General features: G+C 37.2%; 2 protein-coding genes across 4 annotated transcripts; one reads left to right on the forward strand and one right to left on the reverse strand.

Moving 5' to 3' along the window:
- ANKRD37 (ankyrin repeat domain 37) lies at window positions 74–4,331 on the forward strand. 2 transcript variants are annotated; one of them, XR_002339222.1, is made up of 5 exons: window positions 74–420; window positions 552–704; window positions 1,552–1,643; window positions 2,468–2,671; window positions 2,913–4,331. XR_002339222.1 is itself a non-coding variant. In XM_013984052.2 (5 exons), coding segments are annotated over exons 1-5 (477 nt in total). In that variant the 5' UTR covers window positions 76–320; the 3' UTR covers window positions 2,914–3,238. The 2 variants fall into 2 exon arrangements, 1 of the variants encoding a protein (XP_013839506.1); XM_013984052.2 differs by having other exon boundaries at window positions 76–347; window positions 2,913–3,238.
- UFSP2 (UFM1 specific peptidase 2) lies at window positions 3,203–24,901 on the reverse strand. Of its 2 annotated transcripts, XM_005671721.3 has the most exons (12): window positions 24,815–24,900; window positions 21,202–21,280; window positions 18,075–18,258; window positions 17,927–17,993; window positions 15,637–15,794; window positions 15,035–15,227; window positions 13,309–13,455; window positions 10,805–10,969; window positions 10,488–10,612; window positions 8,701–8,777; window positions 7,544–7,668; window positions 3,203–3,369 (listed from the first exon to the last, which is right to left on the reverse strand). In XM_005671721.3, exons 1-12 carry the CDS (start codon window positions 24,815–24,817, stop codon window positions 3,283–3,285), a joined length of 1,410 nt encoding a protein of 469 aa, XP_005671778.2. In that variant the 5' UTR covers window positions 24,818–24,900; the 3' UTR covers window positions 3,203–3,282. The 2 variants fall into 2 exon arrangements, 1 of the variants encoding a protein (XP_005671778.2); XR_002339221.1 differs by lacking the exon at window positions 8,701–8,777 and having other exon boundaries at window positions 24,815–24,901.

The following is a 24,907-nucleotide window of genomic DNA, read 5'->3' on the forward strand; positions in this document are numbered from 1 at the left end:
CCACCGCTGGCCAATCGTCTGGCGGATCCGCGCTGCCTCCGCCTCCTTCCTCCCCGCCAGCCTCTCTGGCTTCCCGGTTGCACGTGCCAGTGTTTTGTGTACGTGCGGCTGCAGCTGGGCGGAGAAAGGCCCGGAAGCCAAGGGTTGGGCAGCTAGGGCTCAACCAGAGTTGGGGCGCGGCGGGGAGGGGCTGGCCCGCTGGCCCTGGCGATCTTTAAATTCTCCTGCTCTTAGGCAGCTTGTGCACTCTTACCTGTTTGCAACGAGTGCCCCACCGTTTTGCTCTCCCAAGGACTCCAGTCCACTACTTTAGGCGGGAAATGCAGTTGCTTGATAGCAACCCAGAGGTGAGACTCAGGCCGCTTTTGTCCTGCAGGTTTAAGCTTCCGGAGGTCTGACTTCTTGGGAGCGCTAGCTAAGGTAATGGTGGATCAATGGACCCTGTGTCTTCAGAGCTGGAAAATTTTTGCAGGGGGGAGGATGTTCAATTTTGGGAGGGCGTGAGCCTGGACAAAGGCAAGAATGGTGCTGGAGCTGTTCTCTTCTCGCAGGTAGATATTCTGAAGCAACTGCTAGAGACGGGGGCCTCCGTCAACGCACCTCCGGATCCCTGTGAGCAGTCGCCTGTCCACCTGGCTGCAGGTGGCGGCCTTTCTTGCTTTCTTCTTTGGCAACTGCAGACTGGCGCTGACCTCAACCAACAGGTAACTAGGTAACTGATTGTTGTGTGCAACCCTCCCCTCCACCCCAAATCCCCTCAAACAATTCTTAGGCACCAGGATATTTAGTGGTTTCACTTTCATGAACTTGACCGTCTCAGCGATGTCCAATAGAAATAAGTGAGACACATAGGTAACTTAAAATTTTCTAGTCGCCATATTAATGAAGTAAAACGAAACTTGTAATTAGTCTTAGTAATTTAACCTAATTAATCCAAAATATCATTCTAATATGTAATCAATATAAAACATTACTGTTAAGTATTTTACATTTTCTTTTGATGTGTCTTCTCAATCCGGTGTGTATTTTACATTTATAGCACATTTCAATTCAGACTAGCCACATTTCAGGTGCTCATTAGCCATATGTTGGGCTGCTGGTTAATATACCGGACAGCATTTCGAAGGTCTACGATTCATTTCCAAAGGAACAATTGCTCCATTACCAAATGAAGTCTCAGGGTAGCTACTGACATACTTGTGACTCATGCTCATAAACAATATAATTTCTTACAGAACTGAAGGTAGTTTGCATCTTCCACTGAATATTAAAGCATGGTGAATTTTAAATTGTAATTTTTACTTTTATAGATTTCGATTTCGCTGTTATTCACTTAAAATTTAATGAATGTAGCTGTGGCTGCACATGTTTTTATTAATGACAACTCTATTTATTAGGGTACCAAGTGAACTTTATTTAAAAAAAAAATTAAAAAATTCAGTCCAGAACAATACAGTTCTAACTGGCTTCCTCAAACAATAGACTTTACCCAGCAACTTCCACAAGCAAGCGTTTTGGGGAGAGACTAAAATGTGCTGTCTTATTTGTAAGGATGTTTTTGGAGAAGCTCCACTACACAAGGCAGCAAAAGTTGGAAGCATGGAGTGCCTCAGCCTGCTTGTAGCCAGTGATGCTCAAATTGAGTAAGTATGAAATCAGTGGCTTCAAATTTTATATTTTCTTGGATTATACTAATCAGATCCCTGCAGTTTAATGACACGATGCTTGCCTAATTGATAATTTAGTATTATCATTTAAATGTCACCTTAGGCTATTAATGATATCTAATACTAGTTAATTTGAATAAATAAAGAATGGATCCTAAGCAATCATAGACGTAATTCTGTTCATGTTTTGTCAGTATTATATTTTAGTTCTGGTTTAGAAAACCCATGCTACAGGAGTTCCTGTCATGGCGCAGTGGTTAATGAATCCGACTAGGAACCATGAGGTTGCGGGTTCGGTCCCTGACCTTGCTCAGTGGGTTAACGATCCGGCGTTGCCGTGAGCTGTGGTGTAGGTTGCAGACGCGGCTCGGATCCCGTGTTGCTGTGGCTCTGAAGTAGGCCGGTGGCTACAGCTCTGATTCAATCCCTAGCCTGGGAACCTCCATATGCCGCGGGAGCTGCCCAAGAAATAGCAAAAAGACAAAAAAGAAAAAAAAAAAAAAAAAAAAAGAAAACCCATGCTACAGAAGTTCGCATTGACTTCCACTGTGTACTTAATCACTGAACTGAAAACAGAATAGTTAACTTTCATTCATTCAAAAGTGAAATGCCCACTCTGTGCTGTACTCTCTGCTAGCCACTGAGGATATAATAGCAAAAATAGAATTCCTCTATGCTTCCTTTGCTTCTGTTCTGCAACCAACATTTGTATCAGCAAAAAGCACCTCTGTTAGGAAGATATTAAAAAAGTCTAACCAATTCCAGTTTTTTACTTAACTCATATTTTGCCTCAAATTCAGTTTATGTAATAAGAATGGGCAAACAGCTGAAGATCTTGCGTGGTCATGTGGATTTCCAGAATGTGCCAAGTTTCTTACAACAATTAAATGTATGCAGACAATAAAGTCAAGTGAACAATCAAATATAGGTCATTGTGTTCCAGCGCTCAGACAGAAACGAAATTTTGAAAGTGAAGAAAATACAAATGGGAAAAGGAAGTGTTGGTAAGTAACTCATAGTTTTCTTTTCTTCCTCCCTCAAGGATTTATTTAGCACAGAATTTGTTTTACGTAAATATTGGCGGTCTTATTTCTAATATATCTTTTCATTCTCATTAATACATTTTAACACTGGTCGTAGTAACTACTACTAGATTCTAAAGACCAAAAATTGTCCTGCATGGTGGAAAGTTGGGGAAGAAACCTTTAAAAAAAAGTTTGTAATGTTAATATTTTTTAACAACAGATGTTGTATTGGTTATGAAGAGGTATGGAGAAAGTCTTCATGAAGGTCTACCGCCCAGCTATAAACCATGGCTTTTGGTTCATCAAGTGTGTCTCAATTTCTTCTAAGAAGGAGGAAAACTTTCTTCTAAGTGAAGATAACATTCAAGAATACATGTATTTACATGCCTATAATGTTCTGGTTGTGCATGCTTTGTCTTTTAATTTATTAAAGGAATGTCTAAAGAAAAAACTCTTTGTGCAATACAACCTTTGGAAAAAAGAATAGAAACCTTCAAACTACACCCAGGATTTAATCTGAAATTAAATTTATTCTTTATTAACAAATTGATAAAGTGCAACTTTACTACAATCTTTGAGTCCAAGATATTTTAAATAATATTTGGTCGCTGAGGAAGACATAAATTATAGTAAGCATCCTTGTTCCAAAAATCTGGGCCCTTCCATCCACACCAGCCCTAGATATGGGAGAAAGAAAACCTTTTACAAAGTGATAGGACCTCATGATCAAAACTGTAACACTTTACAATCCTGTTCTATCAGCAGGATCTGGGAATAAAATTCTAAATACCTATAAATCAAATATTTGAATTCCTATACAACACAGAAAAATAGCTTATGTGGACCCATTTCAGACAGAATTTTTAAAAATTTTAATTCTATGATATTTAAACATAGAAATCATTAAAAAAAGAAAAGCTTCATAATGGTACTGTTATTCAATACCACATTTTATTGATTCTGAGATGTACCGTTTTACAATTCTCATAGTTGAGGGCATGTGATAGTTTAGCATCTGTCCATACAAGACATACAGACAGTGAGGAAGACTGCCATCCAACTAGAAAGTGGGCCTTGCCAGCCACTGAATGGGCCAGTGCCTTGATCCTGGAGTTCCCAGGAGTGGCATCTCAGCCATGAGAAATGTGAGCTTGGCCCTGGAGTTGCTTTCTATGTCCTGCATTTTTCTCAGGCTGTAATCATTCCACTTTCCAATCTTCATGTCAGTATAAATCCTTTTCCCCAGCAGAGAAAATGACTTTCAAACAAAATCTCACTATGAATATAAAAGTTTGTCAAATTTCTTCTAGGGCCATTGATTTATTTACTTAAAGACCCAAGCTAATGACTGGTCTGTTTTACATCTTTCTGAAATGAAATGCTTTGTTTGCAAATACTTGTGAGGAGGCTAGTGAGGACTTATTAAAAATGCCATGGTGTGAGTGACAGGTGGTGGCCTTCCCCTTATATTACCTAATGGGCAAGTTGCTGGGCACTCTGGCAGGGACCTGGAGTCAAAAGTCATAGTTACTACAGAAGAGTGTTAGCTTTGTTTTTCAGTGTGGAGGCAGGAGGGTTGACTAAAGGTGTTCTTTATTTTTTTCATTTTTGTTTTTCTGATTGTAAAAATAAGACATACATTATAAAAATTCAAATGAGATAAAGTTAAAAATTAAAAAAATCCTCCACCAGTGCTGTTCCTCTGTTCCCAGGTAACTACCATTAAGTTTATTTACCATTGTTTATTGTCATTGAGGACTGTTTCTTTACTAAACAAACTTCTTTTTATTATCTCATTTTTCAGCAAAACTTTATTGAATTTAATGTCTTAAAATCTGTTTTCTTAGTAAGTAGAAAAAAGGCTTATACTTCCTCCATTTTAATCTTTTCATGGTCCTTTCACACATGTGGCCATCTCCAGGTAACCAGACTTACACTTTTTTCAAGAGAAGTGGGTAGAGAGGGTGCCCAGACCAGAAACTGTGGAGTAAATGGGAGCTGGGCTTCTTTCCTTTGAGGTGACCAACTTAGGAACTTCAAACAGGAAAGCACTCCAACAGTGTAAAGAGGTCAGGCAGAGGCAGAACTGTCCTTCTGGCCCCTGCAATGGGCTTCATGTGTTCCAGATTCATCTGCTGAAACCTAATCCCCAATGTGATGGTATCTGGAAGTGGGCCTTTGGGAGGTGACTAGGTTCAGAGGGAAGGGCCCTTGCGAATGGGATTAGTGGCCTCATTAATAAAGAGGGTCCAGAAGCTCCTGTTGTGGCTCAGTGGTTAACGAATCCAACTAGGAACCATGGGGTTTCGGGTTCGATCCCTGGCCTTGCTCAGTGGGTTAAGGATCCAGCGTTGCCGTGGGCTGTGGTGTAGGCTGCAGACGTGGCTCAGATCTGGCTTTGCTGTGGCTGTGGTGTAGGCTGGCAGCTGTAGCCCTGATTAGACCCCTAGTCTGGGAACCTCCATATGCCATGGGTGTGGCCCTAAAAAGCCAAAAGCCAAAAAAAAAAAGAGGGTCCAGAGAGCTCCCTCATCCCTTTCATCATTGAAGACAGTGAAAACGACTGCTGTTTTTGAATTAGAAAGCAGGCCTCACCAGTCATGGAATCAGTGTTTGATCCTGGATTTCCCAGCCTCCAGGACTGAGAAATAAATTTCTCTGGTTATAAGCCACCCAAGCTATGGTATTGTTAGAGCAGTGTAGATGGACTAAGACAGCACCCTAGATTCTTGAGTCATGTGAGAGTTAAGAGCTCTTCTGCTGATGGCTGGGCCTTGGCCTCCAGGATTCTTGGAAGTGTAAAGAGAGCAAAGCATTGTTTGTGGTTGCAAAGTTCTACAGAAATATGACTAGCAAAGGAGAGTGCAATTCTCAGAGAAGGTAAGCAGGGACAATGCCTTACTCTACCTAACTGCTTCAGAAAGCCCTAATTAGATAATTCCACCTAGTGCAAAGTCCCTCTAGCCAGCCAGAAAGAAGTGATTTTATTATCTGTATCATGCCTCTTATTAAAATAATAAGGCTTCTCATTGCCTGTAAGATAAAATTTAAATGCCTGCTTCTCCGCTTGGCTGACATGACACTATCCCTGATTTAGCTCCTGCCTATCCCTCCAGCCATCAGCCACACCTCTCCACCAGCGCTGATCATGCTAAAACTGCCACAGCTACCAGAACATGCCCTGCTTTCCTCACTGCCTCCGCAGGATCAGCCTTGTTGTACATTCCACCTTAGATGCCATATTTTTACTGGTAATCCTTTTTGGGCTCTCCTCTGTCCTACACTACTAAGAGCTCCTTAAAGACCCCTTTTAATACTCTGTGCTTAGGAGAATGGATGGTAAACAGTAGGTATTTAATGAATGTTGAATGAATGAACAATTTACTACAGAGAGTGAATATTGCACCTATTTTCAGTAAGACACATGTAACACCTAAAAATATTTCATAGATTTAAAAGTTCAAATGCCTTGAGAAAAGTGTGTGGGTGTGGGGAGAACTTACAAATTTTAAGAACATATTTATATCCTGTTAGTATTTATAGCTATTCCTATAATTAGCAAAAGACTTTATTACTAAAGGAGATATGAATTTAGCTACACACACTAAAAAAAATTTTTTTTTGCTTTTTATGGCCACACCTACAGCACATGGAAGTTCCCAGGCTAGGGGTCAAATTGGAGCTACAGCTGCTGGCCACAGCCATAGCCACAGCAATGCCAGATCTGAGCTGCATCTGTGACCTACACCATAGCTCATGGCAACGCCGGATCTTTAACCCACTGAGGGAGGCCACGGATCTAACCTCCCTCCTCATGGATACTAGTCCGGTTTATAACCCACTGAGCCACAACTGGAACTCCTAAAAACTCTTTTACATACTAAATATCGTATCCATAAGGCTTTAGTAACCTCATGTAGTTCTATTCTTTTCAACTTCTGAAGTTATCTCACAAATGAATTTAAATGTTAAACCATCCATTTTCCCAGAATTCCCTAGGACTTCTGCTTTAAAAAAAAAGCAGAGAAAACTTTTTATTGGTACCAATGATGTTGACTTAAGTGACAACATGACAAAAATGAAGGGTAGTGGATAATAATATAATACATTCATTAGTTTATGGCTGAAAAGGCTGCATGCATTCTTTGTAATCAATCTTACCATACTTGGCAAAGAATATAAAAATTATTTAAAATTCAAGATAATTACATTTTGCCTCCTAAAGATTTAGTACTGAATTTCATGAAATTTGGTACTAATTTCTTAGAAAAACTCAATACTAAATCTGAATTAGTTGCCTATAAATTAAATTTATACCTCCTTTAGCTGGTAGTTTGAGCATCAACAAATACTCTTAAATCTGTTTCAAATTCAAATCCTTTATAGAATGGTATTAAGTTATATGTAAATAAATAAAAAATAGTCAAGTCTCTATAATATCTGGCATACTATTTAGCTAATTTCTGGTTAATTCTAAAATTATAGAGGTTATATATTCCACTCTATTCCAAGACATTGATAAACCTCACCATATTTATGTTTATGCAAAGCAGTAGTTTCCAAAGGAATGTATTTATGAGTTTTACATTCCGTTATTAAGTTTACTGAGAAACTCTTTATAAATCAAACCTAAATTTTGTCTTTCACAGTTTACTTTAGTTCTCCCTTCTCCTCCATTTCTAGAGAGATGGGCACTCCTCACAGCCTTAGAATCCCTCCTTACCGTGAGGATCACCACCCTAGGTTTATAATCCATCTTTCTGTTAGCTGCCTGTTTTCTATCCTTTGGTTCTGGATTCTTTGCCTTTAGAAAATTTGCCTTATCTAAATTTATATTAAATAGACACATACCTTTTCCAAAATAACTTGCAGATCTTCAGCTCCTGTATAATGTGGATCTAAAATTAGAAATTTTATCTGTCCTGTAATCTCATTCCATGCAACTCCTAGTATTGTATGGGCCAAAACTCCTCCCCCTGTAAAAGAAATATGAAATGAAAGAGCATATGCTTATCTCAACTTACCGTTCAATTTCTAGTTAAAAAAAGATTATTTTGCCTATTAATTGATCTAATAACAAAGCATTAAAATTGACTAGCCTACATTCTAAAAGGCACAATGTCAAATATCCTAGAAGAGATAAAATTACATCTTTAAGGCAGAAAAGATACAGTCATATGTATATTCATATTAGGTTCATGTTCCACTGCAATATCCATGGAATTACCTAAGCTGGATTTAAAAAGGGCCACAGAGGGTCTAAACTCCTCCCAACAGAGTAACAATCATTGCTGTGGCAACTCTCTGAGCAGATGGGCAATGCTACCTCTGCTCTGAGTTCCTCCAATAGTGCAGCGTATCTCCTCATTCAGAACTTTCTGATATTTTGCTGAAATCTGCCCATTTGCATTTCTTACACACCAGTCTTAGCTTGCCTTCTGTCATCACAGGAAAAGTCTTATTTCTCATAGAGTTGTGAATCTTTAGATGAGCTAATCCAATCCTCTTATTTTACAAATAAAGCCCAGAGAGGTCAAGCAATTTGCATAATGTCAAAGAGCCAGCCAAGTTAGTGACAGCTGTGACTTAGGATGCTCATGTGACTGACCACTGCCTCTTTTCATCCCTCTTTCAACTCTTTAAGTATTTGAACCATTGTTATTTCTCATCAGGCTTTTCTACTCCTGGTTATTATAATCTTTTTTGTAAACATCTGCCTTGGAAATTAAAAAAAAAAATGAATTTTAATGTTTTAAAATGACTGTTTTTTGGGAGGGGAGAGGGGAGGCATTGAGTCTGTGCCATGTACACATTCCCAGGCCAAGGATCAAACCACACCACAGCAGTAACCTGAGCCATAGCAGTGACAACACCAGCTCTTTAATAGCTAAGCCACCAGGGAACTTCCTAAAATGACTGATCTTATGTGTCATAAATATTTATATAATAAAAACTTTTACATAATCTTCACTCTACCAAAAAACCTCAAGATGCCCAAAACACCTTACCAATCATTACTGGAGTTCCTTCAGTCTGGAAATGATTAGCCAGTTCCCGTCCCTGAGAGGCCATTTCAGAACCTTGGCTAGAAAGAAAACCATTTTCTATCAGATGAACTATTTCTAATGTCAAATAATGAACTTAGGAACTAATACTTTCTACTTTTTTGGTTTCTTTTTTGCTCATTTTGAAAAACAATATAAATTTAAATAAAGTAAGTGGTAGAGAACTGAAAGAGCAATTTAAAGCAATACAACCTCGCTAAATATTTAAGGCCACTAAATGTGCTAGGAAAGAAAGCTCTGCCTTTAAAAATGCAGAAAGAAGGTCCTGGATTTTTAACATGAGATTGAAAATGGTTACTTTGATAGCCTGGGGAGAATTGTGGGTGGATTTAATTTGAGTTTTACATCCTGGGTTGTCTTTTTGCCATCAGATTCTGAGCCTGTATTTCCTCATCTTTAACTAGGACCAATAATACCTGCCCTTCTACAGGACAGGAGATTCCAGGACTAAAACAGACAAAGTTTGTGAAGCCAATGTGAAAACTGAAAAATGTTTTCAAGTACAACATATTTTTAGAGAATATTTCAAGGTCCTATACAATTTTTACTTTGAGAGGAGAAAGATGAACAGAGGAAAGAAGGAATATATATATATATTTATATATATATATATATATTTTAAAAATATATTTACAATGGAGGTGCCAGGTGGTGCTAAACCTCAGCTCTTGCTTTTTGTAAAGGATGTATAAATACTGTTTTAATACACCACAACTTTCACTTCTTAATCACCATATGCATTACTACTTAATCTATCACTTATTTGTTAGCACTGATTTCCGCAGCCAATACAATTATAATTGTGAACTCAGATGTATTAAAGTACTTGGACAAAAAGGATAATGACATTATAGTTACCAAGGCTGTCGTAATAGAAAATGTATTGAAAACATAAGCTCATAAATAAGGAGTAGGTTTAGGGATGGACATAGAAATCAACATTATTTCATACTTGCTCATATTTAAATAATAGAATCATGATTAAAATATACTGGAAAAGATATAATGAATGTATTATTTGGACATATTATTAATTAAAATCTTAGGAAGAGGAGTTCCTGTTGTCACTCAGTGGTAATGAACTTGACTAGTATCCATGAAGACACAGGTTCAATCCTGGCCTCACTTAGTGGGTTAAGGATCTGGTGTTGCCATGAGCTGTAGAGTAGGTCACAGACTCGGCTCAGAGCCTGCGTTGCTGTGACTGTGGTGTAGGCCAGCAGGTGTAGCTCTGATTCGACCCCTAGCCTGGGAACTTCCATATGCCCCAGTGGGGCCCTAAAAAGCAAAAAATAAAATAAAATCTTGGGAAGAAAAAGAGTAGGAGGTAAACAAAAAGGTCAGTCACAGATCAACATTTGGTTTTTCCTTTCAAGACTTTAATGACTTAAGCATTAAAAAAAAAAAAAAAAAAAAAAAAAAAAAAAAAACAGACTTTCTATAACACTACTCAAAGCTGACACACTTCCAAGTTTTCCTTTTTCAGACTAAAATTAGGCCTAGACCATACAAGCAGCTATCTCAGTTTACTCATAAACTCAAACATTTTCTAAAAAGTAACAAAAAAAAAATACTTAGGGCTAGAAAAATCAGATTTATAAAGCAATGAGGCAATGTGAAGGAAGAGAGAGGAATGGAAACAAATGTGGGAAAAAGATGCAGATTTTCTTTTAATAAAAAAGACAAATCACTTTGAAATGATTTCTCAAATTTCTTAAAAGTGTCCTTACCTGACAAATAGTATTTTTGAAGTTATACCAATCAAATGGTTCAGTACCAGCTGTACCTCGATAGATCCAATCCACTGCCGTGATCCAACAAATGTTGCTGGTTTGTCCCCAGCATCAACTAGAGCCTTTGTGTATTTAAACATACAAAAAATCCATACACAGACAGCTATTAAAAATTATGTTTAGGGTATTTCCCCTGATTACCAGTATATTTTTTCTTCAAAATAGAAATAAATCATGAGATAGGAGTAATTATTAATGGTATATTAAGGGTTAATGAATTTTATGATTATAATTCAAAATGGCATGTTCTCTACCTGCTGAATTTCTCTGTGTGTTGGAATGGGTCTCTCTGTGTATCCCTGATGTTTGAACCAAGAGCAGATAGTCTGCAGAGATCGATAAGCACAGCCCCAGCCATTGTCATCTACCCGGTCCTGCATATAATGATGGTAACCATATGTGCCCTGGACCACATAAATCTATATAAAAAGAAGAAACATAGTAAAATATTAACTTAAGATGATATACTTATAATACACACACAAAATAATGCTAGTCATGTTACTGTTCTCAGGGCTAGACTGCTACTTTAGTTCTTATAAAAAAATCTTAAAAAAAGAGGAAACACTCCCCAACTTTTTCAACAAGCCAGTATATTATTGATACAAAAGTGAGGTAAGAACAGTATGAGGAAAGAAAATTGTAAGATAATATACTATTCATGAATATAGATGCAAAAAATCTTAACAAAATATTAGCAAACTAAACCCAGCAGAGAATAAAAAATGGTGAATCATAACCAAACTAGGTTTATACCATGAATGCAAATCAATTGTTTGGAGATTTGGGTTGAATGACTTGCCTGTAATTTTCTTTAAAACGGCTCAGGGGAAAAAAGGACAAATGAAGCAAGTGTTGGCACATATGTAACAAGAGACACATACAGTAATGTTCATAGCAGCATTGTCTAAATAGCAAAAAACCCAGGAAAAAAATCATACCAAGTTATATTATCCAGCAATAAAGACAAATGAACCACAGTTAGGCACAATACCACGGATAAATCTTAGATACATAATACTGAGTGAAAAAGCAGGTTGTAGAAGACTGTACACAAAATTACACCATTTTTGTAAAACTCAAAATCAAGGAAAATTAAAAGCTACACTGTTGAGAAAACATATACATGTATGTTGAAACTATTTAAAAAAAGGAAGTAAATGATGAACATGAAACTCAGGATAACAGTTCCTCCTGGGGCCTGGAGGAGGCGGAGGAGTGGATAAGGAAGGAGACCACAGTCAGATGGGTCATGTTCTAGTTCTTAAATTGGGTAAAGAGTTCCCCAGTACTCATTTTTTTACTGTGCTTTATAATTTACATATATGTACATATTAAATATCATATAGTAAATATCAAGAAATATGTAAATGCTTCTTGTATTTTTGTAATACAGATCATGAACCCAGTTTATTGTCAAAAATCAATGAGCATTTATTCAGTACCTTCTGAGAAACCAGGTGCTTAGTAAAGAACTATTAGGAATTGAAAATGAATATATAATACCTACCCTAGAAGAGTTCCAAACATAATTTGAGAGAAAAAACATTTATGTAATAATTTACTAGAAAACCATCAAAAGAGTTATGTTGTTTGTTACACAGACTCTAAGATTTGTATTTCCTATTCCTGATTCTATGACTACGACAGAACAAGATTTTCAACCAGGAACAAGTCTCTCAAGATTTCTTCCCATAGCAAAATAAATGAAATGATTTAATATCACTGAAATGCTGATGAAAGACTCATTTGTGTACGTGTAACAGAGTGCCCAGCAGGGCCTCTCTATGTGAGGCTAGTCTGCCTAGAGGCTTGCAGATGTAGCTGCTGTCCCAAGGGCATGCTGATAGTCAGGACCAGAAGTGGGCCCCTAACTCCCCTCGGGTCAACGCTGTATCATGTATTCATTTTCTAGTCTTAAGATTTCCTTACAAAGCACTTGGAGATTCAGCAGGTACTGAGTAAATGCCCTAACAAGGTGGGTCCATCAAGTTTTTTCTTGGGAATTTGAATTGAGAGGTACAGGGTGAGTCAGGCAGTAAGGTTAAGGTGCAGGGAATGAAATTGAAATGATGCATACAAAGAGTGGCTAAGAGGAAGAGTAGGAAAAAGTTATATTAAGCTGAAACAATGAGGAAACAGAAGATGAGGCCAAGAAAAGATACAGCAAGTGAAGGAATAGGCCAGTTAGGATCAAAAGCACCCACATAATGCTTGGGACAGTGCATGTTTGGGACTGAGAAAGCTGCCAGTCATGGGGCTGCTTTGTTGTAAGAGGCCCAGCTATGAAACTTCTATTCTTGGTTGCCCATCAGATCCTCTCTTACTGACCTACATGTATCCTTAAAGGAACCCCACCTTAACACTCCTTTTCTGAACTACTTTTAATGAAGATCTACCCTTTAGAACTAGGTACAGAACTGTACAGAAACCATGTAGTTCCTTATAGCAGTCTCTACTGTGTCAGTTGGGTAGAAATATCCCCTTATTTAGCATGATTTATCAGGTTCAGAATAAAAATAAAATGGGATAAACCTTTAAAAAAATTAAGGAATGGAATTTTAGTAAGAGAAATGTGTTACATATGATCTATTCCTAACTTTTTTGGTGGATTACTGCTATCTTAAGCAATAAGCATTAAAAGAAATGGATGATAAATTGTTATGAATCAACCCTTAGAACTTCCATTGGCTACAAGCAAAACACAACTAATGACATTAAGGATTAATTGACTCCCATAAAGAATTATTAAACTCACCATACCAGTCTCTATGTTTGGTGGATTGAGATAAGTATGTGGATTTCTAATGTAACCATCTTTGTATGGTTCATCTGGAAAGTGATAAGCGTTAGACCTTTTGAAACAAGGTCGGTCATGAGGTAGATTGAAGAGATCGTGTAACTCCTAAATGAAATCAGAATCAAAAGGAAAGAGAGAAAAAAAGCTAAATAATTTAGATTCCTAGTCAATAAATAAACTCAAACTAAAGATATAAAACAAAATTTAATACATATTGGTTATAAAAATTATCAAACACATATAATTTAATTCACTAACATCAAAGAGGTAAGATTTAAACTAAAACCAAATAAGATGTATTTTTGTTTATCTATGTATACTGATAGAAACTGGAAAGGAATGTGGAAAAATAAAATGATTTGTTAAAGTGAGAGAACTAAGATAATTTAAAATTTTTTACTGTAACACATCTGTTAAAATATATACAGGCAAAAGACTGGTTTTGAAATAGCCTTATAAATGAGTAAGTTATAATCAACAATGATACAATTTCACTGAAGTTTTTTTTTGTTTTTGTTTTTGTTTTTGTCTTTTTAGAGCTGCACCTGCGACATATGGAGGTTCCTACGCTAGGGGTCAAATTGGAGCTGTAGCTGCCAGCCTACACCACAACCACAGCAATGCGGGATCCGAGCCTGCGTTTGAGACCTACGCCACAGCTCAGGGCAATGCTGGATCCTTAACTCACTTGGGTGAGGCCAGGGATCAAACCCACATCCTCATGGATACTAGTTGGGTTTGTTAACCGCTGAGCCACAATGGGAACTACGAAGTATTTTTTAAAATCACACTTAAGAGTACCTAACATATATTAAGGGGGTAGTGATTACACTACAAAGTAGAAACTGGTGGTATGAAATCAATCAATATGACATCAAAATAAAGATACACATAGATGTTTAAAAAACAATATATTCCTGAGTGTATAAAACTACGTAACAGTTACGGTGAAAAGTCTGACATCTTCTTTTTGGTATCTCCTGTATATTCTGGCAGTCTGAATGGGATCATCAGTTTGTGCAACTGCTGCCTCTGCAAATCAGCTCATCTGGCACTCACAGAGAACAGAGGTCCAGTGTTTTATCTCTTCAGGGACAGAAACTGGGAAGATGTTCCCCTGGCATAATTTGATGGGTGACAGACAAGGTCACATAAAAAACGTACTCTAAAACAGTCATTTTGCCAATAAATTTCATTTCTTTGAATGCTAGTCATGCTCTCTACAAGACGCCTCTGGTAAAACCCAAATAACTCTGGGAGGTGAGGGATGGAGTGTTATTATAAATTATACTTAAAATCAGCACAAATATTAATTTCCTTTCCCTAACTGTAATCATGTCTCCTTCACAAATCTGGAAATAATGGAAGATAAATGGAATTTATTAAATAACACTCATTAGCTGCTCTAGGCATGTAAGCATCTTTTCATTTCTAAATTTCATTACAGAAAAATAACTACACTGGACACAATTAAAATGTTTCAAATGGTTTAGCATAGTATTTTTCCATTAATAATGCCTTAGAAAGTTACATGAGAACAGAAGTTAAATTAGATATAAAACTAATAGTCTGTGTCCACACTTTAAAATTAAATACAAAACAATTTATACTTATTAGAAACACATAATTAAATACAATATGAATGATGGTCATATTTTTTCTAAGATTAATGAATTGGTATCACCTTTCTATAGTCCTGCAGTTGACCATCTGGAATACCTGATGGGTATGAAATTGTTACAAGATTTTTTCCCCCTGGTAATAAAAAGTGCAACGGTTCAGGGACCACAATAGATGTTCCTTTTATGTATTTCAAAATGCATTTTTCCATGTCTGTTAGTTGATTATGAATTGCATCAACTAGAAGTTTACGAACTCTGTGGGGGAAAATATACAAGTGCATTAACTAAAGTTACAGTGGTTGTAATATACAAAAGTATCGAGTAAATACATGCCTAATTAAAAAAAAAAAACAACAAAAACACATCAAACCCTTGATTGGACCAGGTTTATTAAAGTCTACAGAATACAAAGCTAAATGTTAAGTAAACTAAATCTCCTCATGTAGATAAAGGGAAAACCCTGTAGGTTTTACCTATTACTTCTACTTCTTCCAATAAACATTTAATTACTAGATGACTCTCAGTTTAATAATAAACAAGGAGTAAGTCATAGTAAAAAACAACAGCAATCCTGGATATCCCTATACGATACTTAAAATGGGCTCTTATTCCTCTGGGGGGAGGTCCTCATTTAAATGTGGCAATAGTATTAGAAACTACTTACTTTCCCCATGTTTCTTCTGGAGCAACAGATATAACTGCATCAACTGGTAAAGTCATATTAACATAGTGATGTCCTCCACTTTCTCTTTCAATGATGGGTGTTACAGCTGCCAGAGGAGTTGACATTTCCAGCATAAGGTCTATATTTACTATTTGATGCTATAAAGATAAACAGTAATAGTTAACACACTGAACAATAATGTCAAAGGTAAGGTAAAGGACTTTTTAAGGACCATATAAGCTATATTACAGTAAATTGTTTAAAAGCACAAATATCATCTTAAAGAAAAATTCTCTGCTTCAAAATAGATAATCTGAGGACAGGTAGAGAGTGAGAGGGAGTGAAGATGAAATCAGACTGATCATGTATTGATAAACATTAAAGCAGGTATAGGTTTATCAGGGTTCCTTATACCATTATACTTTTGTATAGAGTTAAAATTAAAAAAAAATTCAAATGAACAAGATACAAAAACCACACATTGAAGCAACTTTTAAACTTATGACTATATACCCCTGATCTAAACACATAAGCAACTGGACTCTATCAGTAGGTTTGATTTTGACAGTGGTATGGAAAAACAATTCTGAAAATACTTTCTATATATTAAAAAAATTTAGCAAAATATTAAGAGTACTGGAAACCAGGTTTCTCACTGGGAAAAGGTTAGGAATTGTGTGAGGATGAAGAAGAAGTGGAGGTATAAGTATGATTTACATAGCTAAATATGGATGTATGTGTTATATATATGTAATATTTATGTATATATGTGTGTGCTCCTTGGAGAACTGGCTGATTCCTGAGCTGGAACAGGGAAAGTACATGATGTATCTGGAAATTTTGTGGAAGCAAGTAGAAGTACTCAAAAATATAGTGTCAAATGGACACTGGAGCCAGCATGAAGTTTCTATTGGTCAAATGTGAACATCAAAATAACTAATGAAATAAATAAATTAAAAAAATAACTAATGAAAGAGTAACAGATTATAACTCACTGCAGAAAATAAGAATCCATGCTTCCATGCAGTTCATAAATAATAGGGAAAAGAAAAAGCTCTCCTCACAACATAATGTCACCTAATAAATCCAGAAGGAAACCACAGACTTAGAAAAATCACCACTTTGCAGCCATTAAGGGAATGCTAGATCCTGGCAAAAATTAACTGATGCTAGAAGTGATGGGTAAAAATTTGATGAGGAGTAGTACATGTGTGTGTATACACACACACACACACACAAAGTAGCGTGCACGCGCACACACACACACACACACACAAGTATCTCACAAGATACTTGCTAATTATAACGGCAAAAAAAATAGTGCCCTCTCAGCGGAGAAAAGTGGGGGATACCACATTAAGTGATCAAAATGACCATCAATACGAGAACAAACCGAACATGTCCCTCTTTCATACGAAGTGCTAAGAAGGACACACGTTAACTTCTGTGGTATTCCGACCAGCAATGACCATCTGAATCTATCACAAGGAAGCCTAAAACAAACCCAAACCCAAACTGAGGCACATTCGACAAAATAACTGACCTGTCTCTCTGAAAACGTCAAGCTCCAATTACTGGTAATTTTCAAATCCCTATCCTCAGCCCACAGTTTTTTTGTACACCCACATTTATAAATCTAACAATTCATGTGGATGCCTCACTGGTATCTTAAGCATAACATGACCAAAAGTGATCTCATGTCTTCCTTATCTTCCATCTTTACCTAAGCAGAAGCTTGTCATCCCAAATCCAATTAGTTCTGAAGTAAAATCCATTTTATCCCCTAAATATCTCTTGTAACCAATCCCTCCTCTCCTCCTGCCTTGAAGTAGCAGGTCCACTTCTTAATCTCTAGTATCAGGCAAAGTTTGTGGCACATGGCAGGTATTCAATAGTACTGGTTCAAAAATCAATCAGAAGCAAAAGAGTGTGAAGAAAAGTGAATCATTTATTATTTACTATCTCACATAGCATAATGTGACACTGTCTTGCATAATGTGACACTGTCTTGTTTTATTTTTCAATAATTTTTAAACACACTCAAGCTGTTTTATTTTTGTGGGAGCAAAGAAAGCATCCAAAAGACCCATTTAAGCTATGTATTATAATAGGATCAAAGTTTAGATATGCAAAACAGAGATAACCTCTGGCAAGTCATTTAATTTTTCTGGACCTAAATAATCTGGTATGTAAAAAAATAAGAAAGCTGGGTTAAGTAATTTCTAATATCCCTCTCAACTCCAAATTCAAGGACTTAAAATGTTTATAACTAAGACAGTGATTTGCTTACCAGGTCTGATAACTTTTTCTCTCTCTTCCTCATGAATTTTCGTTTTGTATCTTCTTCCTGTTCAAATCTAAGTTTTTAATACACAAAGATGTTTATAATATGCAATGACATTGTGAAAACATTTCTAGCAAACTTCAAGCATACTCACTGAATGAAGCGCATTATGTTCTTACAGGCAGAACTATCAGTCAGTTCTCCTGGGATCGTGTTCATGTCACTGTTAGGCCATATATAGACTGAGCTGTGGCAAATTCTAAACACAAGTGCATTTGAAGAAAGCTTGGTTGACAGGTCACTCAACACATGTTTTAGTGCTTTCTTGACAAAAATTTCTAAGTTAAAAGAATATAAACAGAAGTTAATAAGAGCAATTTAAAACATTCAACATGAATGCTTCCAAGTACACAAAAGTAGAGCGTAGTAAAACTGATCCCTATATAGCCATTCTGCAGAATCCATGATATATTTTTTGCCTTTCTTTTTTAAAAATTGAGATAAAATTCACAGACCATAAAATTCACTCTTTTAGTATGTACAATTCAGTTGCTTTTAGTATACCCTAAGGTTTACAATCATCACTATTTAATTCTAGAACATTTCATCACCCCAAAATAAACCCTGACTCACCAGTGTCATCCCCCATTTCCCTCCACTTACCAATGGCAATCACTAACCTACTTTTGATCTCTATAGATCAGCCTATTCTGGACACTTCATGTAAACTGAATCACCCATTACATGGCCTTTTGTGTCTGGCTTCTATTATTCAGTATAATATTTTCAAGATTCATTCATACTGTGCATTCATCCATATCACGATCAGGACTTTATTACTTTTTATGGCGGGATAACATTCCATTGTATGAATAGGACATATTTTGTTTATCAGTTCATAAGCTGATATACATTTGGGTATCATGAATAACGCTCTCATGAACATCTGTGCACAAGTTATTGTACGGATATATATTTTTAATTCTCTTAGGTGATAACCTAGAAGGAACTGCTGGGTTAAATGGTTAACTCTCTTTTTGAGTAACTGCCAAGCTGTTTTCCAAAGGAGCTGCACCATTTTATATTCTCATCAGCAACATATGAGGATTCCAATTACTCCTAAAATACCATCATATCATTTACAGCAATAAAACTGTTTGACTTTTTTTTTTTTTTTTTTTTTTTTTTGCCTTTTCTAGGGCCGCTCCCTAGGCATATGGAGGTTCCCGGGCTAGGGGTCCAATCGGAGCTATAGCTGCCAGCCTATGCCAGAGCCACAGCAACGCCATATCCAAGCTGCATCTGTGACCTACAGCACAGCTCACGGCAACGCCGGATCCTTAAACCACTAAGCAAGGCCAGGGATTGAACCTGCAACCTCATGGTTCCTAGTCAGATTTGTTCACCACTGAGCCATGATGGGAACTCTCTAAAACTGTTCAGATTTAAATTCTTTGTAATTCTTTTCTTTCTACATACCCACTAAGACTGTACACGGTATTGTGTTCTGAAGCCACAGTTTTTTTTTCTCTGTGTGGTATGTCATCATTTTCAGGGATTTCCTTTTTACTTCATAGAATTTTCTGAATATGAAAAACATTTTCATGGTTCCAAAGTCAAAACTATATAAGAAGATATACCTGAAGAAGACAATATTTAAATACTTGTCCTAGCTTTATACTCTTAAATCCTAAACCTATTTCATCCTGTAGTTAAAATATTTAACTATGACAGTGAAATCTTGATAAATAAGTATCTTGAGGTTGTGGTAGAGAAAAGATTACTTCTGACAATCAGATTTAAAGCTATCCTGATATGTTTCAGAAAACCAAATTTAAAGATTTTTTAGCTATACTACAAAAGACAAACAATTCCTGGATTGTCTTCTGTTTATCCTTAAAGGACCATGAGGTAAAGTAATCTAAATAATTGTTATGTCCTCAAAGTTAAGCATTTCCTTCCTCTATATTCTCCAATTAATGATGCCTTTCCTTGTTTGAGAGAAGGAATACTATCAAGTCAGAAGACAAGCTCAAATAAGAGTGGTTACCAGATAAAAAGTATCGGCAGTCCTTGTTTACATTTGAAGTGACAACATTATATCTGTTGACTAATAGGTTATAAGTTATTTGTTGCAATAAGTTCATAGCAAAGTATATTTTCAATTTACATTAAGTTGTGAAATGTACAGCTTTATCCATACAAGTAACATATTAAGGAACAACTAACTATACCTTAGTAAGGTAGGCCTAAAAATGAGTTTGATTCAGTCCTTACAAAAGGACTCATCTTGATGGCACATTAGAGAATCACCCAAAAAGCTTGCTGATGTACAAGTCTCTGTCCTAGAGACTTACTTTAACTGGTCTGAGAGAGGGGAATAGAATGTGAACCAAGACTGAGAACAATTTTCTAATATGAAGGGATGGGTCCGAAAGAACATTTTGCTTTCTCTCCTTCCTCTTTCCATGAAATCAATAAACAGTGGTCAGCTGGTGATCTCCTTCAACGAACTCTGACATTGTTTATTCCCTATATTTCTGACCTTCTCTGTGGGGTCCTGACACCACTGATCATACTTCTCTCGAGTAATTTCATTTAGTATCGAGGTATTAACTCTCAACCCTGAGAGATGCTAAGCTTTCTATCTTCACCACTGACCATTCTCCCCTAGACTTTAGACTCAAATTACCAACGCTTGTTGGGAATTTGCACTTGATGTACTGTGGAATCTCGAATTTAACACACCTCAAACACAGCTCCGCAACTTCCTCCCCTGAGATTCTTTACCTCAGTTTGTGGCAGTAGTCAGAAACAGGAAGACATCCTAGAATTTATACAAACTCTGATGATTTTTTGCCAACAGAGCTTGCCTACCAGTCCTAAGCAATACAACATTCAAGAGAGTAGGTTCTGGAGACTCAGGGCTACGTAGTTCCGAGTCTGCAATGCACACGTCTGGGCGCCTCATTTACACTGTGCTCATGGTGGATATTTATATTTATTGGGACAGTTGTCCTCAAGAGGGAAGTAAAACTTAAGTAAGGGATCAGCTCCTCTGTGCTTTCCTAAACTGCACAGAGGAGCCCCATGGGCTAGGGGTGATGGGGAACACAGCATCAAAGTTTAAATCCAATTCATATCACTTACTAACTATATGACCTTGGACAGTTTATTCATAGTCTCTCTCACTCAGCTTCACTTGAAAAATGGAAAGACTCTCAGTATATTTCATCATCAATTTTATAATAAAAAAAAGGAGAGTAGTTTGGCAGACCTACCATTAGGAGTAGCTAGCTGAAAAGCTAGATCAAGGCCTCCTCTTATTCTGAAGAGTATATCCATAGTCTCTGAAATCACCTAAGACAAATAAAACCAAGATTCTTTTGTAAAACAAAACAAAGTCATCCTCGAATAAATTAGAATCTAACTGAATTTAAGTTAAAGCATTAATTAACCTTAACTTTTCAATTATTTCATGAGTTAATTCCTTGTTTTATGGAAAAAAAAACAAAAACAAAAAACACCCTAAATTCTAAATTTGTTCCATACTGAAATCATCTGAGGAATTTAAAATACTGATTCTTGGGCTACACCTCCAGAGATTCTGATAATTGGTCTTGGAAGGCTTGAGGCACAAGGATATTTAAAACCTCTCCCATGTCGGTGATTCTAATATGGAAAAAGTTGAGGACCACTGTTTAAGATAATATTTCTATGTTTTAGTCTTAACAACTACAGGGTTTAAAAATGACATGAAAAGATCAATGGTAAGGAACTAGTTTAAGAATGAGACAGGAACACTGAACTTATTATGCTAACAACTGATGGTCAAGACAATGAAAGGAAACTATGATGGTGGAAGTAAAAACTCTTACAATTCTTCATAGGGTAATGTGGCAATAAGAATCAAAAACCTTATATTCACATTCTTGGCTTAGTAATTCTCCATTTAGAAATTTAGACTAAGGAAACACAAAAAAGCAAAACACAAAGATTCAAGTATATTAGCCTGTCAAAAAGAGAATGATTAAATAATTATGAATATTATAAAGCAATGAAAAATCATGCTTTATAAGAATATTTAATGGCATAGGAAAATGCCTGCAATTTCTTGCAACTAAGGGGAAAAAAGCACTTGTAAAATGGTTATCAGTAGTTCTTTTTTTTCTTTTTAAATTAAAAAAAAAATGGGGGGGGCACACTCTTGGCATGTGGAAGTTCCCAGGCCAGGGACTGAACTCACGCCAAGGCAACAATCTCGCCCACTGCAGGATCCTTAACCTGCTGAGCCACAAGGGAACTCAGTTATCAGTAGTTCTTAATTTGGGTTCTATATGCACATTTTGGGTAGTTGATAACCCATGGCAAAAGACATACATCATTTTGTTGGGAGAGAGGGGTGAGCACCTCTGGGAAACAGTTTCAAAGATTTCATCAGATTCTCAAAGTACTTCCTGAACAGGCTGAAGAACCACACTACACAGTAAGAACCCTATTTTGAAATAAACGAGTAAGTACTAACATTTACTGAGCTCTTAAAAAGTAAAAGATGGAGTTACTCAGTTTTCCTGGGTCTCTCCCATGTACATGTGTTATTAAACTTTCATTTAATTTTTGTTTTTTTAAAAAAGTAAAAGGCCCTATGTTAAATGAGTGGACACAGAGGTACTCTGATTCTCGGAACATTATTAAGTAGGTACTGTTACTATTTCTTTCACTTACAAATCCCTGGTCACATTTTTTTAAGGGTGACTGCTTTTATTTTTCATAAATTGTAACCTGTTGAAAGGTCATGCTCTTTGTCCTAATTCTACTTCTTAGAATTTATCCTAGGAGTTCCCACCGTGGCTCAGTGGTTAAGGATCTCGACTAGGATCCATGAGGACGCAGATTCAATCCCTGGCCTCGCTCAGTGGGTTAAGGATCCAGCGTTGCAGTGAGCTGTGGTGTAGGTCACAGAAGCAGCTCAGATCCCGTGTTACTGTGGCTGTGGTATAGGGCGGTGGCAACAGCTCCGATTCAGTCCCTAGCCTGGGAACCTCCATATGTCGCAGGTGAGACAAAAAAAAAAAAGGAAACTACCTAAATAGCTATCAGTAAAAATGTTAAAAAAAAAAACATGAGCACTAAGAAAAAAAAAAAGGAAACTACCTAAATAGCTATCAGTAAGAAATGTGTTAAAGAAAGAAATTGGTTAAACATGATGCACCTAGAAAAAAAAAAAAAGGAAAGGAAACTACCTAAATAGCTATCAGTAAGAAATGTGTTAAAGAAAGAAATTGGTTAAACATGATGCACCTATTTGAATAAAAATAGTTAATGTCACTGAAAGATACTGGAGATAAAAGTTAAAAAGACAGGCAAGAGAAAAATTTAGTTGTTAATTACTGTATGACCTTATAACTAACCATTCAAGTCTGTCTTCTCCTTTGTAAAACTGGAAAAATACACAACTTCACAGAGCTGTTGTGAAGGTTCCATAAGAGATCTTACATGAATACACTAGAATCTCCTTACATTTCTGAATTAAGATATTCTGAGGAAATAATATTAAGTTGAGATCTAAGCAGTCAATAGGTAACAGTATGAATAATTCCAAAGGAAAGATGGGGGTGGAGGTGGAAGAGCCCAGCCCAGGCAGGTGCTCAGATTGGCCAAGGCTTTCTTAAAAGACCATTTAAGGGAGTTCCTGCTGTGGCTCAGCAGATTATAGACCCACTTAGTATCCAGGAGGATGTGGGTTCAATCCCTGCCCTCCCTCGGTGGGTTAAGGATCCAACACTGTCTCAAGTTGCAGCGTAGGTCACAGATGTGTCTCAGATCCTGAGTTGCTGAGCTGGCAGCTGCAGCTCTGAACTGATTCGACTGACCCCTAGCCTGGGAACTTTCATGTGCCACAGGTGCAGTTGTGTTAAAAACAAGACAAAACAAACTAAAACAAAAAAACCCCACTTAAGAGGCCAAAGTGGATGGTTGGATCTGATAGTGTTAGAGTAAAGGAGTGACAACTGAGGCCGGTTCCTTACGATGTGATTACTGAACAGATGTTCAGGAGTTGAGAAGAGAGAGATGTCACGGATGATTTCCAGGTTTTTGGCTTGAACAACCAAGTAGTGGAAGGGCAGCACAATGAACTGAGATGGGAATCACTAGAGAAAAAGCAGGTGTGGAATGAGGGGAGGTGGGAATGGTCAGCTTTCAACTTGCTGAGTTTGAAATACATATGAGCTACTCAAGTGGGGATACATTTAGTAGTGTGCAGGTCTGAAGCTCAGAATAAACATCTAAACTGAAGATATAATTTTGGAGAGGAGTTCCTACTGTGGTGCGGTGGGTTAAGGATCTTGTGCGGCCATAGCTGCACAGCTGTGGCACAGGTCTCAGCTGTGGCTCGGATTTGATCCCTGGCGTGGGAATTTCCCTATGCCCAGGGTGTGGCCAAAAAAAGGTTTTTTTGTTTTTGTAGAAATTATAGGGCGTAAAGTACTTAACACCACATGATTAAAGGAGCTGGCTGAGCCATCAGGAGGGAAAACCAAGAGTGTGTGACATCACAGCAGCTAAGGGAATAGACCATTTGGAAAGTTACATCTTCCCCAGGTCCAATCCTTTTTCAAAACCCTCAAAAACCCCTAATAAACAAAAACGCCTGGTTCGCAAACTGCATTCACAAGTAAAAGGTGGAGCGCGTAGTCAAAAGTGGCTGCGCTGGGGGCCAGGGCCAGTTTCCCTCCGGCCCTAACTAGACAGCCCATGGACGAGATAGCCCAGGCCACTGAGTCGCAGCTGCCACCAAGACGCCGGCGGGACCAGTTCTTTCAAGGGCTGTGGAGCGGTACTAGTGAAGCCTGAGAGGAAAGGCAGTACTCGGTGACGAGAAGGGGTACTCACCATAACTGCTACGTGGCCAACACAGAGGACGCCCGCCTACCGCGCAGAACGCTGGGCCGGAAGTGGCGTCATCGACGTCTGGGCTTTGAGAAA

The sequence above is a fragment of the Sus scrofa genome, chromosome 15 (assembly GCF_000003025.6).
Source record: "Sus scrofa isolate TJ Tabasco breed Duroc chromosome 15, Sscrofa11.1, whole genome shotgun sequence".
Taxonomy (NCBI): domain Eukaryota; kingdom Metazoa; phylum Chordata; class Mammalia; order Artiodactyla; family Suidae; genus Sus; species Sus scrofa.